Here is a 17,354-nt window from a genome sequence, read left to right as displayed (position 1 = left end):
ACACTTCCTCATCACCTGGTGCGGCTGCCCAAATTTCTGCTGAAGATTTTCCCCAGCTCAATCTTCTCCACTTCCTAATGCCCTCTGGTCCAACGGCCCCCACCCCCATCCCAGAAGCCCACGGTCTTTCATCTCCACCTCTCTTACCCGTTTGGGGACTTTGGCCAGGGAGTCGCACATGCTGACATACTCGGGACTGTAGATGTAAACTGGAGGCAGCGACTGCCCACTCTCCGCCGGCTCCTCCGGCTCCTCCATCTTCCAATTCCAGCGGTTCCGGAGCCACTGTCTGGATCCGGCTTTCTTCGGACTCAACCCGGGCTCCGGTTCCTGCTCCTCTGAACGGCCGCAGCGGTGCTCCCTGGTCAACATTCCCTCCTATTCTCAATATCGCCAGAGACACTGTCCCAGCTCCCCATCCAATTGAAGGAATGCATAAGCCTTCCCAGACCAGGACCTCTTCATTTAGTGGCCACGTTTCAAAAACGGGAGGTCGGAAAATATAAAAGCCCAAATAGCTGCCAATTAGGATCAATATTTTATGGCACAAATAAGCACGGTCAAAACTAACCATCCTTGTTGCCCTACGGGGCCATTTGAGATGAGGTCAGACCAACTTTAGAGCATGCTGGGAGATGTAGTTTTGAGGGGTTCGGGTAGCGGAAGAGCCGGGGCTAATTACTTAAAATAGCCGCGTATGTGAGTTTTAGAGCTAAAAAATACATTTTAAAAAGGCAAAAAAAAAAAAAAAAAAAAAGGCAGCCTCAACTCTTTATGAATTGTTTCACTCTGCAAATACAGTCATATAAATTCTTAAAGATAGACACAATGTGGCCACCAAGAGCCCAGCACCACCCAGCTACATCAGACAGGCTTTCTGGGTGGGAGACTAATTAATGGTGCAAAAGGTTTGAAAAGTTTGCACAGTAAATTCTGCACCGCAATTTTAGTTTGTTCCTTTTCATCATTAATAATCCATGTCCATGTAAGAGTTAACGGTCTCAATAATTTACTCTGGCAAAGCCCATAGCACTTTCCTAAGAGGCTGGCTGGTACTCTGGAAATTGCTTTGTAGATTCCAATCAAGCAATGATGTCAAATTACTCCTTGAAAATTCATGTGCAGTAAGCAGGTAAGCAGATACTTTCAGTGATGTTTGGAAACTGCAGCTCCCCTTCCCTCCTTTTGCTTCGGTAGCTATACAAGGGTTACTGAAATATTTTAGGTTTAGTGTGAGTGTCTACATCAAATAATATCCTAAAGCAAAAAAAAAAAAATATCCTAAAGCAGTTTTAGAATTATCATCAGTATTTCCAAGTTTCTGGCAGCCCCTATGATATGATGTAAGCTGGCCAGTGCCCAAGCCTCCACCTCTCACATCAACCTAAAGTGACCTACAAACACTCCTCAGACAATACAGTATCCTTCTTTAAAATCTGGCTTGATTTTTTTTTTTTTACTCTTTAAACATTTGAGCATTTATATATGCACTTGGATATATTATCTCATTTCATCTTTGTGAAAGTCTTATGAAGGTTGTAATATGCCCATTTTACAGAGGCAGTTTAGAGAGCAAAAATTTGTTCAATGTCACACACTTATTTAGCAGAAAAGCAGGAATTCAAAACAAGGTCTGCCTGACACTGAAGTCTTTCAACATTCCCTTTATTATGTAAACTTAATTCTTCCAGCACGACTTTGTGTTAAATCTAACTTTATATTCTGGAAAATTTCTCCCCCCGTAATGTGTTCTTGAACAAGAATGCAAACTATAATGCTTCTTTTATATCTTCCCATAGCAACTAGTTCAAAGTTCTGCAATCATTCAGTCATTCATCAAACATCTGACATCAACTAAATGTACAGTGGGCTAACGATTCAACTCTCAAAATGAATTACAATCTGATCTCGGGTCTCAGGGAATTTGCATTCCTGTAGAGATGAAACAAATACACACGAAACTGCATGTAGTGCAGCAGAGTCAGATAATGACTGTAGGATGCTTAGATTACTTAATAAATAAACATTAGGTATTTAACAATGGCAACTAGAATTCCTATTCAGTGGCATTTGAGATGCTCTTAGTGGATGGACAGGATTTTACTTGGTGAGGATGAGAGCCAGGGGAGAGCACGCTGACTAGACTCTACAGCATAAGCAAAAACAAAAAAAGAGAAAATTTCTAGTCTAGTTTAGCTGAAGAGACTGGATCATGAAAGGTTTTTAATGCCAGGCTAAAGAGAATAGACTTTATCCCGTGTAAAATGAGGAGACATCTAAATAGAAATATTAAAAAAAATATTTCTACAGCAGTGACATGTAGGAAAGATTAACTATTGCAAGACTAGTGGCAGTGAAATTGCCATAATCCACATAAAAAGCAATGATGATGTAAACTAGAGTATGGGCAATGGGAACAGAGAAGCTGCTACCCCAGTCCTGGCATTCACATCTCTCACCCGGACTTTCTGCAGTATCTAACAGGATGCTACTTCTACTCCTGCAGAACTATAATCCGGTCTTTTTTAAGCCACCAGAATGAATTTGGGAACAAAAATAGTAAATCAGGTCATGCCACTTTTTAAAGCCTACTCATCTACTACATGGTGAGAAGCTTTTGAGCTAGGAAGAGGAATGTAACTTTTCGGAATGCCTGTTTATGGAGGTTAGGAAGAGAAAAAGATGCCAGAAAGGAGACAAAAAAGAAATAGTTGGGTGAGAACAAGTTTAGTACAGTTTTGCAGACATCGAGGGATGATGTGGGTTACAAGAAGGGAGAGGCAGTAATAATGTCATTGACACTAGGAGCACACTGGTACTTATGAAAAAAACAAGGCAGAGGAGGAAGCTAGATTGCAAGGGGTTAAGGAGTGAAGCCAACACTGTCAAGTGTAGCTTCCTCTTTGAAGAAATGTAGTTGTGGAAGTAAGGAATTAGTGTATCAGAGGATATAGAGCTCATGAGTGATTATTTTTAGGATAAAAGAAATGCACATGTTTACAAACAGAGGGGAAGGAGTCTGTGGGGCTGTGGGAGTTGATTGAAATGTGAGATCATGACAGGTTGGCAATATAAAGAGGAAATGTGATTTGTCCTGGGCCTTCACAGATAGGCAGTGAAAGGATGAGGGCAGGATACAGGCCTGCCAACTGACATCCTAAAATCTGGACTGAAATAAGATGACATAAAAATGAATGGGGCTGTATTCTTTCAGATATAGCAACAAGTAGCTGAACAGTTGACCACACTTCTAAACTGGAAACAGTATTCTCATATGGCATACAATGTGGCAAGATGATTCAAGTACAGAGAAAGATAAACTGTTGCAATGAGGCTCTGAAATTGGCAGCATATTCCAGCAGCAAATCTCACAGGGTGGCTGGACCCTTGTTCATGATTAAAACAGAGCACAAACCATGCTACAGGTCCCTCATCTCACTTTTCCACATGTTTAATACCCATATGGTCCTTAAATTGGGAAGAAAACCCTTCCCAAGGCACTGTAGTTGCAGTCGGAGGACTTTAAATTCAAAGGAAGTAGGTTGAATTTTGGCTCCAAAGGGTTCTGGTGGGGATCCCCAGGTGGCTCAGTGGTTTAGCACCTGCCTTTGACCCAGGGCATGATCCTGGAGACCCAGGATCAAGTCCCGCATCAGGCTCCATGCATGGAGCCTGCTTCTCCCTCTGCCTGTGTCTCTGCCTCTCTGTCTCTCATGAATAGATAAATAAAATCTTAAAACAACAACAACAACAAACCAAAGGGTTCAGGTGTTGTGACCCTGGGTAAATTACTTGATTCACTTTCTTCGACCATTATTGCTAAAGGTAGTTTTGAACCAGCAGGGTCAGGTTGGGCTATGCCACTTCTTTTGGTGATCTTTCCTGTCTTCACTTGCTGGCAGAAACAGGCAGAAGGGAAGGCAAACACATTAAAAAGGCACTACTCCTTTGGCTACCTTCTTTGTGCATTTCTGCCGATTGCCCACCACCCCATACAATCTGCCCACTGATGCCTCAACTGTACGTAACAGACTGACCCTTGTTTTATTGTCTTTTCCTTGGAGACTGTCATTGTTGAGAATGTGTACTCTGGAGTCAGACTGCTTGGATTCAAACCCCAGCTCTACCACTTCCAAGCTGTCTGATCTTGAACTATTTGCTTAAATGCTCAGCACCTCAGTTCCCTCATCTGTAGAATGGGGATGACAACAGTTTCCATCTCACATGGCAATTGTGATGACCGAAGAAGTGGGTTCGTGCCAGCTGCTTTATAACAATGTTCATTCGGTAAGCACTCGCATATTGTTTATTATTTAAGAGATATTATGCCAAATAGTCCTTAATTTTGAGGGAAAATCTCCCCTCACTGTTTCCTTACGCCCATACCACTACTGCAAGCGTACTGCTTGTGGTTTGAGAATAGGTCCTTGGCTTTTAGGCCTAGCCTTAAAAGAAATCAGACTTCTGCTAAATATAGGGCAATCATATCATCCAAACTGGGACACTTTTGAGAGTGACAAAGAGTGCTATTAATAATTATGCCAGGACAACAGGCATAAATGGAGACTGTCCTGGGCAAACCAAGACCTAAGGTCACTCAAGCTTAATAGGAAATGAAGACTAAATGCGGACAACACTGTATTTATCTCCATTGCATTAGTGTAGGTACTAGGTATTTGGCAAGTGTATAGGGGGACAGTAGAGGTTTTGTGAGTTGTGGCTAAGAACAACAACTCTTGCCCAACTAGTTGCATAAAATTCCCAGTGTCATAAAACCTAAATAACCAGGATGCGACTGGTGACTGGTTCATCCTACTGAATAAACCCTCACATGGGGCACGTAGGTGGCTCGGTGGTTGAATGTCTGCCTTTGGCTGGGGACGTGGTTCCAGAGTCCTGGGATTGAGTCCCGCATTGGGCTACCCCCAGGGAGTCTGCTTCTCCTTCTGCCTATGTGTCCTCCTCTCTCTCCATGTCTCTCATGAATAAATAATTTTAAAAAATAACCCCTCACTTGTTACACAAAGGTTAATAGGTAGTATAAACAAGATTCTTCCAAAAATTTATAATACTCAGGAGACCAAATAGTTTTTGAGTACCCTCCACTGGTACAGAACATTATTTGCACACAGTTGTAATTCTGAGTAAAAAAATCAGTCTTTTTTATTCATCAGAATAGGTCTCCCTATTGTTATGATGAGCACCGGGTATTATATGTAAGTGATGAATCACTAAATTCTACTCCTGAGACCAATATTACAGTATATGTTAACTAATTTAAATAAGAATTTAGAGAAAAAAAAGAACCAGTCCCCTAAAGATGTCAATAAGCCCATTTTAATTTAGTGAGTCTCGTTTGCATGAGTATGTGTTTGAAAGATAGAAGTGCATTTCTTTACATATGTTATGTAACATATAATATAATGTATGATATCATATAATATAATGTATAATATACAATTTCCATATTAGTATTATTCTACTTTGACCCTAATTTTTAAAGATTTTATTTATTTATTCAGGAGAAACACACACACAGAGGCAGAGACATAGGCAGAGGGAGAAGCAGGCTCCCTGTGGGGAGCCTGATGCAGGACTCGAACCCAGGACCCTGGGATCATGACCTGAGCCAAAGGCAGACACCCAACTACTGAGCCACACAGGTCCCCCCTACTTTGACCCTATTAATGAACTTTGACTGTACTGTACAATTAGAGTATATAAAAGAGAGCCACGAAATAAACTCCAATCACAAAAACACACAAAGTTTTGCACACTGGCATCAGACATAATTTAATTGGACATTCCAATTTTTAATTCTATTTTCAAAACATAAGGGCTTAAAAGAAGTCCGAAGTGTCCTTTAGTATCACATGCTTAACATGAACAAAATACAAATCAAGCTTTCTAAAAAGTTGCTTTAAATGTCAAGTAGCACTGCATGGAGAGCATAATGACAGGCAACTTTAAACACAGGGGAAATGCAGACATCAGTGTCAGTTCAGGCAACTTAGCATGGAAGAGAGTGGGGGTTTTCACCTGTGCTGCTCCAGACATACTTGTTGTGGTTGGGGTACACTTGCAGCCAGTGAAAAGACAAACAGTTTCAGAACAAATTGTAAATTATTTTTACAAGGGACCAAAAAAATCACATAATCTGAAAGCTACTTACTGTGTGTTTCCATTTGCTCTAAGAGACATACTAAAAAAGGTTGGCCATCCTCTCTCATTTCCCCTGTTTTCTATTATCCTACTTACTATGCTCACCTATTCATGTACACAAAAGATTGTCACTGGTTCTGTGAGAATTTCTTAGAGTACTCCCCATCCCCACCCCGATTCTTGAAGAAAAATCTGAAGGATCTGAAAGAAAGGAAATAATTAAAGTAGGAAGTTACCTGAGTGCAAACAGGAAAATTAGAAGAGTCTTTACACATAAATAAGGTCAAGGAAAGTGCTATGCACTAAATAAAATACTGGTTTCCCTCCAAAATTCATATCTTGAAGCCTTCATCCCCAATACAATAGTATTAGGAGGTGGAGGCCTTTGTAAGGTAATCAGGATTAGATGAAGTCATGACATGACAAAATTAGTGCCCTCATTAAGAAGAAAAAGAGATGAGGGTGCCCCCCCTCCCCCCTTTCTCTGCCATGTGAAGTCACACAGCAAGGAGGTGGCCATTTTGGCAAACCAGGAAGATGGGCCTCACCAGGTGCTGAATCTGCAGGCACATTGGTCTTGGCCCTGTCAGCCTCTAGAAACGTGAAAAATAAATGCTTGTTTTTGATGGCACCCAGTCTACAGTATTTTGTTACAGCAGCCCAAAATAAGACAGAGTTAGGTGAAACATTCTTCAAACAAGGCTATCTAAACCTGGGACTGGGGAAAAGGACTTAAGGATTCCTCTACTGCACCTGCTCTGTCAGCCCAAGGCCACAGTCACTGCCATCCACATAACAAACACATATTTACATAGTCAGCCAAATGTAGATACAGATAGGTATACAGACACATCAAAAATTCCCATGTCTGCTTAGACACGTACCCAAATGCAGGTATTGACAAGAAGCAGATATCAAAATACGCATAGCTCTGAACAAGTGGCGGGGGGGAGTGCAGGTGAGGAGTTTAAGAACAGATGGGAGGGCAGGGAGTTGGTGGTGAGTGGGGTGCTGGATGCTGTAGAAGGTGAGTAGGTGAGTGAGACAGAAACAGGTAAGGACCACCAAGGAAGGACTGCTTGGTAAGGCACCTGTAGACTGGACTGCTGGATTCCTTTTTGCCAAAGACACAGACTTCAATTACTGTGCGTGTTGTGTGTGGGCCAACTCTTCAGAGGCGAAAGTTGGTGCACAGGGCTCTCTTCGGGGCACTAACCTACCCTCTGCTCCCCAGGTGTAAGACAGCACACAGGCATCTTCTCTTCTCCCTTCCTTTTTGGAATTGGGCTCCTGGCTCCTGGGTTATTCTGCATTTTCTGCTACGGATACATCTCTGAGTACCAACAATCTTCATAAAGTGTGATTTCAGTTATTGATATAGAAATTTTTAAATATAGACACTGAACTTGCATTTTTTTGCTTTTTCCCCAAAGGGAGAATAGCAATTATGTCTGCAGATACAGAGAAGGCAAAAGCAGGGACAATAATTCTATACAGAGAGGAGTTCATCACTCAGTGGGGGCAACATGTGAGTAAAGAAGGAAGCCATGATTTGGTATTCTCTTTTCCCCAGAGAAGGCACTTAGAACAGACATTTCCAATTTATGGCAGTATAAAATCCAACAATTCAGGGTTTACCCACTTGAGATAATGTCCCAAAGTGCCCACCACTCATTCACATGATAAAACTATACATAAGAACCACTGAACTGTAGTAGTAAGTTATTATTAATACCTGCTCTCCACACAGTAGTTAATAGACCTAGAGAATAAAAAACACATGCAAACTCTCATGGTTCATGAAAGAATTAAGGCCTACGGATGAAGTGCCTGGGTGAGCATAGTCCTCCAGGCCAGTTGTTCAATTCTAAAGCAATTGGTTTATCGGAAAAATTCGTTCTGCCTCTTGGGTGGGATGGGATGGAAAGGGGCAGGGTAGGAGTGATCAGGCCAACACATCTCAGTTCCATGCACAATCAACCGAGGCAGGAACCAGCTGTCAAAAGGCTCCCAGCAGCCAGGGCTCAAAGGCCTCACTGCATGGCACAGATGCTGTGGGGCAGGAATTCCTGTACGTAGGTGGCAGCTGCTTTGGAGAGGTAGGTCATGGTGCCAAACCTGCCACTGGGTGCGCTGTCATACAGAAGAGTACAGATGCCAGACGCAGGATCCTTTGCCAACATGGTATCATCTGCACCGAGGGTTTTCTGTTTGGTTTTTAAGGGTGGGAGAACACAGGGGAAAGGAAAAATTACTAATCCCACTACTTAAAGTCCTGATTAGGATAACTCAGAGCCTCCACCCCATCACCAACTAGTTGGATCTTAGGCTGTTTAGGTAGGAAGGGACCAGAGTTATGTACAAAATGTGAAATATTAATTTCTGTACATGCATTTTGTATTAGATACCCAAATCCTATGGCATTATTTTAAAAGTATTAATTGCTTAAAATTGTTGAAAGGTAAACACAACAATTAAACGAGTTGTAGAGTCAATTGTTAATACTTATAAACCATCCCAGAGGAACTTTGGTCTGAATCTTCCTAGTACTACTGATTTTGGCATGTATTATTTTATCTTGTGTTTGGTTATTATTTCTTTCTAAGTCAACTTAATTCAAACAGACTAGAGTCCATGCCTAAAAGGAATCACATTTTCTGATACACAGACTAATGGCAATCTGGAATATTTAAAATTAGGACTGTCCTGGAAAATCAAAATAATTTTGATTTCTTTTGCACTCCCCCCCCCCCAGTGCCTAACAGGATGAAATGCCTATTACATATTTTGGAGATTTTCCTATTGACAACAGTGCATGCCCTTCACCTTAGTAGTCCTATTCTTTATCTAGGAACCTTTTGGAAAGCTTTTGATTAAATAGTTTGCATTTCCTAAATGTGGCTAATTTCCTGGAAGAAGGTACATTGAGAAAAACTTTTTAAATGTAGAATTAAAAGTCTCCCTTTAATATTTTCCTATATAGGTTAGTAGCAAATGCAAAAACAAAACCAAAGCAAGGCAAAATCAAATCTTCTCTTTTCCTTAATAATCCAAAAAGGATATGCTATCCAATAGACTCTTATTAAGTCCTTCTTGCTATAGAAAGTCATGGGATAAGAAGATTGAAATATGATGAAAAGCATAAAAAACTCCTGCAGAGTTCCAGGCAACTTTACTATCTAACACAATCATAAAAACACTTGGTGAAAGATGGAGGTCGTCCCCACCGTCCACTTCTTCTGCAAACAGTGTTCAGAGCCACTACAAAGAGGCCCCAGAGAAGAGCTATGAGGAAGAGGGCACAAGAAAGTGACTTTGACTGCGTGAAGAGTTCTGAATGCAGTTAGGTTAGCGTCCTACGTTCCCCTTTGAGAAAACAACAGGTTTGCAGTTTGCCTACCTGTTCTTGAAGGAACAAGTCATTAGCAATATGCACTATTTTTTCCACAGCAATGATGCTTCCGATACTATGAATTTCAATATCTGCCATCATGGTGAGGACAAGGATGGCTTCTACCAGAAGCTGGCGGTACTCAGGCTGAGGTACACGATTCAGGACAGACTCCACATGAACAGAGAATTTAATCTCGCCTGGAGTCATCTGTGATAGAGAAACAGAAAATCAATTCCTAAGAGACCATCATCCAGGAGGCACCTCTTCTGAAAGGCAGTAAAGGCACTGGAGTCAAGAGCGCTGCTCAGTCTTCTTTAAAGTACTGGAGTGAGTAAATTGGTTCAATCTCTTTGGAAGGCCAATCTGGCAATACATAACAAGAGTCATAAAAGCACTAGTGCCCTCTAACCCTCAGTTCTATTTCTGAGAGTTCATCCTAAGTTAATAATTCAAGAGAGAAAAAAGCCCTATGTGCAAGAGTATTTATAGCAGCATTAGTCACAAGTATAAAACTGAGAGTAATCTAAACATGGGACTGGTTGTGTAAATAATGGCACATCATGGAACAGCAACTTCCTGAGTTTTTATAGAGCCATTTAAGAGAATAAGTAGGACGACTGTGCATAAAAGAAAATTTTATGTAGAACTTAAAATTGTATTTACATGATGACTAGAGTTATGCAAGACATTTATATTCTGCTAGATTAAAATGGGCATGAAGAAATAAGTTATTTTAGGGTGAAGGGGATTGAGGAATAGTTTTTGGTAAAATTGTGTGAGTATAGACTTTAGGGTGAAACTGTAGATTTGGACTTTAAAGACCAGGGTTCAAGTCCTATCTTTGTCAGTTACTAGTTCTATGACCTTGAACAATTCATTTCTCTAAATTTGTTTCCTTAGCTGTAAACTGGGAACTACAATCCCTTCCTTAGCTGTCTCACATACCTGTGTTGATGATCAAATTAAAGAATGTATGAAAGTACTTTGAAGATTCTTAAAGGTACCATTCAGGTATGTATTGTATTAATTATATTAACATTTCAACTTTGCTTAAAAGCAGAGAAAGGACAAATAGAGGACACAGTGTTCTTTATTAGAGGAGAGGCTTACAGGCAAGAGTGAAGCCCTGAAGCATAGTATTAGCTTTCTGCACCCGCCCCTCCAACCATTATCTGCAACAACTCCAGTGTTTTTGAGAATTTTCTTTCTATTATCCAATCTTACTATTCCTAATTTGCTAATTCTAGTTCCTCTGTTAGTTTTGTATAAAGTCAATTTCTTTTTGTTAAGAAGATTTTAAATTAATTTTTATTGGTGTTCAATTTACCAACATACAGAAAAACACCCAGTGCTCATCCCGTCAAGTGTCCGCCTCAGTGCCCGTCACCCATTCCCCTACACCCCCCGCCCTCCTCCCCTTCCACCACCCCTAGTTTGTTTCCCAGAGTTAGGAGTCTTTATGTTCTGTCTCCCTTCCTGATATTTCCCAACATTTCTTTTCCCTTCCTTTATATTCCCTTTCACTACTATTTATATTCCCCAAATGAATGAGAACATACAATGTTTGTCCTTCTCCGATTGACTTATTTCACTCAGCATAATACCCTCCAGTTCCATCCACATTGAAGCAAATGGTGGGTATTTGTCATTTCTAATTGCTGAGTAATATTCCATTGTATACATAGACCACAGCTTCTTTATCCATTCATCTTTCGATGGACACCGAGGCTCCTTCCACAGTTTGGCTATTATGGACATTGCTGCTAGAAACATCGGGGTGCAGGTGTCCTGGCGTTTCATTGCATCTGAATCTTTGGGGTAAATCCCCAACAGTGCAATTGCTCTGCATCACTTGCCATCAGGGAAATACAAATCAAAACCACAATGAGATACCACCTCACACCAGTGAGAATGGGGAAAATTAACAAGGCAGGAAACAACAAATGTTGGAGAGGATGCGGAGAAAAGGGAACCCTCTTACACTGTTGGTGGGAATGTGAACTGGTGCAGCCACTCAAGAAGATTTTATTTATTTATTCATGGGATACACAGAGAGAAAGGCAGAAACATAGGCAGAGGGAGAAGCAGGCTCCCCGAGGGGAGCCTGACGCGGGACTCGATCCTAGGACCCTGGGATCACGACCTAAGCCAAGGCAGATGCTCAACTACTGAGCCACCCAGTTGCCCCAAGGCAATTTCTTTATAATTTCTATGTGACTGGGCAAAAAGGGATATATAAAAGCACCCGATAATACATGTCTGTGGTTTATAGCAAGTTTTCCAACCATGGTTATAAATCAGATTCATTCTAAGGATTTCTTTAAAAGTACAGATGCTCAGGCCCATCCCTGGAGATTTTAATTCGCTAAATTGGAGTTGGGAGCTCAGGTTGCTGTGGCACAGAGTTAGAGCTGAGGACTACTAGTTCATAATCTAAAAGTCTAGAAGCATCTTACTAGAGAAAGGTGGGGGATTAGAAGGATGGGGGCATGAGATGTCATCCATTCTTAGATTTCTATCTTGTCTGCCCTCTCCAACTCTGGCAACACTCACATAAACCAGCCTAATTTAGTCAACCATTAAGCAAGGCTGTCCTTATATAATTAATATAATACATAATTGCTCTCTCATATTCCCATTCTGTTTTTAAAGAACATTCTCTCTTTTCTTCAAATACATTTCATGTTTAGTTTATTTAGACTCATAGAACCATTATTATTAAAAATGATCACTGCAATACTTTAGCTACACAAACCATCAATCACATATATGTGAAAGACACAGAATCTCACCTCTCTAGTGGTTGAAGAAGGAAGAACAAAACCTTCCACAGAGAGTCCATGACACTGCAAAACAGCAAAAACATGATGTCACCAAGGATATGCTGACAACTGGGGTCTGTAAGGAGACACTTAGTATTTCTAAGTGTACTCCATGAGGTAGATGCTGAGAAATCATAGGCCAGTGAAGAGCACTATAGCCCAAGTGTCTTTGCCAAGGGGTTGTGATTACTAAGGCAGGGTTGGACTATAAGACATGCAAGATTTACCCTCTATTTAAAGGAGTGGAAGGGATATAGAGACAGTCTACCTTCTGGGAGAGGCTAGCCCCAAACATTCAGAGACTCCCAAGAGAATATCATGCTAGGTCCCAGACTCATCACAAATAGGTTTTCAGAAAGATTTTTAGGCTGAATAAAACTCAAAGTCTGCATTTTCAGACAGGCATAGTTGCTTTTTCTAGTTAGGGTCCCTCCATCAGCATTCTTCATGCTCTCACCCTACTGTACTTTTTTCTATAGTATTGCCATCTTTTAACATTCTACATAATTTACCTATTTATTATGTTTACTATTTACTGCTTGTCTCTCCCTAGCAGAATGTAAATTCCATAACAACAGAGACTGTTGTCTATTTTGTTCTTTACTGTATCGCTGTGAGCAGCTAGAACAGTGCCCAGTGCACAGTAAATGCTCAAGAAATATACAAATGAATGATATTTTATCTTCTCTCTCACCATCAACTCAACTATTAAAAAGCAATAGGAATTAATGACTTGCCATTTTAGATGTCAAATAAATCAAAACAATATATATTAAGCCACAGACAAAGATTCCAATCCCACAGGTTTACTGACTCTGGTACCAGACACTTCTATCCCAAGTTTCATATGCCAAATAACAGTTCTTGTACAGAGAATTACTAGTCTGTAAATGTATGTGCAAAGTAATTATATTGCATTCATACTTTAAAACGAATGGAATGAAACAGCAGAGGACATTTGTTTTTCCTCTCACATCAGGATTTCATTCCAGGTTTTGATTATGCCACAAAATACTCAATCTTCCCAGTCATATTTAAATGTTCCTTTTCTTATATTCTCAAGGCCTTATGGTTTTGCACCTTTATCATAACACATTTTGGGTTTGCATCATAGCTCCTGTTTAAGAAGATAAGTATGGATTAAACTCCTTAGTGACCAGAACAGATACCTTCCATGGTATCTGGGGTAGAACAGCACTTACTACATGTCTGTGGAATCTAATTGTGATAGCCCAGGCATCACTGCACAGGTAAACTACCTGTCTGTAGAAGTTAGGTGGAAGAAAGCAAGTTTTAAGTACTCTTTGAAAAGAAGATTGCCAGAGCTGGTAGTCAGAGGAATCAACTTTTACCTTTCTAAAAGATCACCTGTTTCTATACCTGGAAGAATATCAGTGTGCTAAAAGGAGAAGCATAACTAAAGGTTTTGAAGTCTTGGATGAAATTTTCTTCAGGTCCTTGCCAAGGGCGATGAAGTGGCACCTAAGAGACTATAAATGAAACCTATGAACAAGTACAGTCACAATCATAGTGGTGTGACGTCCCCTTAAGTGTCTTTGGCAAACTAGGCCTTTGAAAGAATAACAAAAATTGGTCACACCAACAGAGTCCTCGGACCATTAGCATCATTATGATCTTGCATTTATTTAGTAGTTTTCATCCAAGAAAAAATAGAAGTTAAGCCTTCTTACACTAGCTCCCATGATACCACAGTCATTTTACAGTAGCATCAGTGCATTGCTACAAATAACATTTCCCACTCTACAATAGCTACAAAAAAGTGGGCTCTTTGTCACCAAATTTGATACAGAGCAAATGTATCACAATATCCAACAATTTTCAACTATGGCCAAAAGCAGAGAAGTGATGATTTTTGAAATCTAATTTATAAACAATAATATAAAAAAGACTAAATCTTACATAATATCAAAATAACAAATCAACTTCATTGATTAGGTCTTTTTCTAGGCTTTGTCCATAGGAGTATATGACATTTACATAATTGTAGTGATGTCACAGTCATGTCATATTTCAGCCAAGGAGACTGAAGATATCAAGGGGGAAAATAAATAGACATCTGCAATGTGTTATGCTCACCTTCTGTAAAACTTTCCATACTTTTTGATAAAATCCAACTGGGACTCTGTTCAGTGCTCCATCTAGCCGCCTTCGGCGTTGCCACTGACCTTGACGATCTTTAGATGTCTGTTGACCATATGCACTAGGAAAGGACCCAATACTTGGAGCCACAGATGGTCCAGGCGACTTGGGAGAAGAGGAGAGGAAAGAATAGAAAGCAAAAGTCATCTCTGTTCCTCTGATAAAGTATTATAGGCATGGTGAATAATGAACACATTAGAATTAGAAACCACATATTAAGTATAATACCCAAGATAAAGAAGTTACAGTGAAGCAGTAGACCTCTGAATAGCTAGAAACAACGTAAACTGGTACCATCCTTTTATTTATTTATTTATTTATTTTAAACAATATTATCCTGGGCTGTGTTAATACAAGTACCATTTGTGGCCAGGAAATAATCCTTGTGTAAATTCATCGTAGGTTGGGTTCTTTTTTTTTTTTTTAAATTTTAATTTTTTTTAATTTTTTTTATTTATTTATGATAGTCACAGAGAGAGAGAGAGAGGCAGAGATACAGACAGAGGGAGAAGCAGGCTCCATGCACCGGGAGCCCGACGTGGGATTCGATCCCGGGTCTCCAGGATCGCGCCCTGGGCCAAAGGCAGGCGCCAAACCGCTGCGCCACCCAGGGATCCCTGGTACCATCCTTTTAGAAAGCAATCTAGTGATACTTACAAAAGAGCCATAAAAATACTGATCATCTGGGAGGTTCTTAGCTGTCTCCTTCCTTGGTTATCTCTCTGTTAAACTTCTAGCTGGTCTATGGTTTAGTTTGTTGCTTTTATGGGCTATAAGACAAGCCTCAATCAAATTAAAAGAATTGAAATCAGACAAAGCATGTTCTCTGACTACAATTAAGTTAAATTTAGAAATCAGTAACAGAAGGACATTTAGGAAATTTACAAATATGTGGAAATTAGACAATACACATCTAAATAACTGGTTATTTAAGAAAGAAATCACAAGGAAAATTTGAGGACACTCTGAGATAAATGAAAATGAAAATACAACATATCAAAACTTAAGGGATGCAGCTAAAACAGTGCTTAAAGAGAAATTTACATTATAAATGCTTCTATTATGCCTGGATGGATTAGTCAGGTAAGCATACAACTTTAAAAAAAAAAAGCATCCAACTTTTGATTTTGGCTCAGGTCATGATCTCAGGGTCGTGAAATCAAGCCCTGTGTTAGGCTCCATGTCGGGCATGGAACCTGCCTAATATTCTCTCTCTTTCTTTCTCTCTCTCCCTCTGCCCTTCCTCCCTCACCCCCAAAGTGTGCTCTCTCTTACTCTCCAAAAAAAAGTTTTTTACTCTTGCTACTTTTAATCAGCATTGCACTGGAGGTTCTATCCAATGCTATTAAGCAAGAAAAGAAATAAAAATCATCCAGGATGGAAAGAAAGAAGTAAAACTACATCTGCAGATGACATGATCATATATAGAAGGAATTCATGGAAAAACAATTAGAACTAATAAATGAGTTCAGTAAAATTGCACAATATAAGATCAATATAAAAACCAATTGTATTTCTAAATAGTAGCAATCAACAGTCTGAAAATGAAATTAAGAAAACAATTTCATTTAAAATAGCATCTGAAAGAATAAAATACTTAGGAATAAATTTAACAAAAGAAGTGTAAAACACATACTCTGAAAACTGTAAGTCATGTTGAAAGAAATTAAAGACCTAAATAAGTGGAAAGATATCCCAGGTTGATAGGTCAGAAGACTTAACATTGTTAAGATGGCAATACTCTTGAAATTTATCTACAGATTGAACACAATCTTCATCATAATTCCAATTGGGTTCTTTGCAGAAATTGACAAGCTTATCCTAACATTCATATGGAAATTCAAGGGACCCATGAGAGCTAATACAATCTTAAAAAAAAAGAAAGACCAAAGTTGGAGTTGCCTTAATCTCTTCAGTTTAAGAAATTTGAAATCATAGGCCATTATGTTATGAATCATTACTTTAAACCAAGGAAATTTAATCCAAGATCAGTCTTCCTAAAATGTAAACTTCATGAGGGAAAGGACCATATGTGCTTTGTTCCCTATTTTATTTCCAGTGCCTGGCACAAAATTGTTAGTCAATTAATATTTACTAAACAAATTAATAATCAGAATAATAGCTAATCCAGTGGTTTTCAAACTTAAAGGTGCATGAGAATCACCTAGAAAGCATATTGAAACACAGATTGCTAGGCCTCACTCATGCCTTTCTGATCCAGTAGGCCTAGGGTGGGGACCAAGATTTTACATTTCTAAGAAGTTCCCAGGGGATGCTGATACCATCTAGTACAGTGCCTGGCACATAGTAGGCATGCAATTAATTAGTTGAAAGAATAAATGCATAAACAGACACCTAACAAATACTTAATAAATTGAATTTTGCTTTCTGAAATGGAAAAGAGGCTGGAGTTGAACTGCCTTCCTTGCCCTTTTGGGAAAACAAATGGAAAGATTTTACCTCTATACATGAAGTTGATTTATACTTATTTTAGTTTTTGATTCATTTGTTTTCTTTTTCAGTCAGGGTATGGCATGAATTATATAACAGGGTATGGCATGAATTATATAACTCGAAGCACTTGTGATTGATATATAATATAACAGCAGTTACCAGAAAAGACGGTGACATCAAATCTATACCCAAGGGATGGCCACCATTGGACTATAAAAAAAATTGAGAAAATAAGATTTTAAGAGTGATGAGGCAAGGCAAACATTTTTTTGTGTTTTAAAAAGTTATTAGTAGAGTAAAATTACAAACAATTCAAGTAACTAGCCAGTGTGATATTTAAAAAGCTGATGAAAGAGCCTTAC

General features: G+C 39.4%; 2 protein-coding genes across 12 annotated transcripts in view; both read right to left on the bottom strand.

The window, feature by feature from the left end:
• Positions 1–583, bottom strand: part of HDAC8 (histone deacetylase 8) — a 234,292-nt gene extending 233,709 nt beyond the window's left edge. For 2 of the 6 annotated variants that reach the window (XM_041741095.1, XM_041741094.1), the window contains exon 1: positions 148–582. In XM_041741095.1, the coding sequence (XP_041597029.1) occupies positions 148–372 (225 nt within the window). In that variant the 5' untranslated portion in view covers positions 373–582. Of the gene's footprint in view, positions 1–147 lie in introns of all 6 variants that reach the window. The other 4 variants (XM_041741096.1, XM_041741097.1, XM_041741098.1 and 1 more) reach the window with 3 other exon arrangements.
• Positions 584–5,792: 5,209 nt separating this feature from the next.
• PHKA1 (phosphorylase kinase regulatory subunit alpha 1) overlaps positions 5,793–17,354 on the bottom strand; it is a 171,899-nt gene continuing 160,337 nt past the window's right edge. For 3 of the 6 annotated variants that reach the window (XM_041740791.1, XM_041740789.1, XM_041740794.1), the window contains 5 exons: positions 17,152–17,202; positions 14,476–14,643; positions 12,349–12,402; positions 9,563–9,763; positions 5,793–8,369 (listed from right to left, as the gene is read on the bottom strand). In XM_041740791.1, the coding sequence (XP_041596725.1) occupies positions 8,196–8,369; positions 9,563–9,763; positions 12,349–12,402; positions 14,476–14,643; positions 17,152–17,202 (648 nt within the window). In that variant the 3' untranslated portion in view covers positions 5,793–8,195. The remainder of the gene's footprint in view (positions 8,370–9,562; positions 9,764–12,348; positions 12,403–14,475; positions 14,644–17,151; positions 17,203–17,354) is intronic. The other 3 variants (XM_041740790.1, XM_041740793.1, XM_041740795.1) reach the window with 1 other exon arrangement.

The sequence above is a fragment of the Vulpes lagopus genome, chromosome X, assembly GCF_018345385.1.
Source record: "Vulpes lagopus strain Blue_001 chromosome X, ASM1834538v1, whole genome shotgun sequence".
Classification (NCBI taxonomy): Eukaryota; Metazoa; Chordata; class Mammalia; order Carnivora; family Canidae; genus Vulpes; species Vulpes lagopus.
Note: the sequence above shows the minus strand (reverse complement) of the source record. Positions and strands in the feature narration are given on the sequence as shown.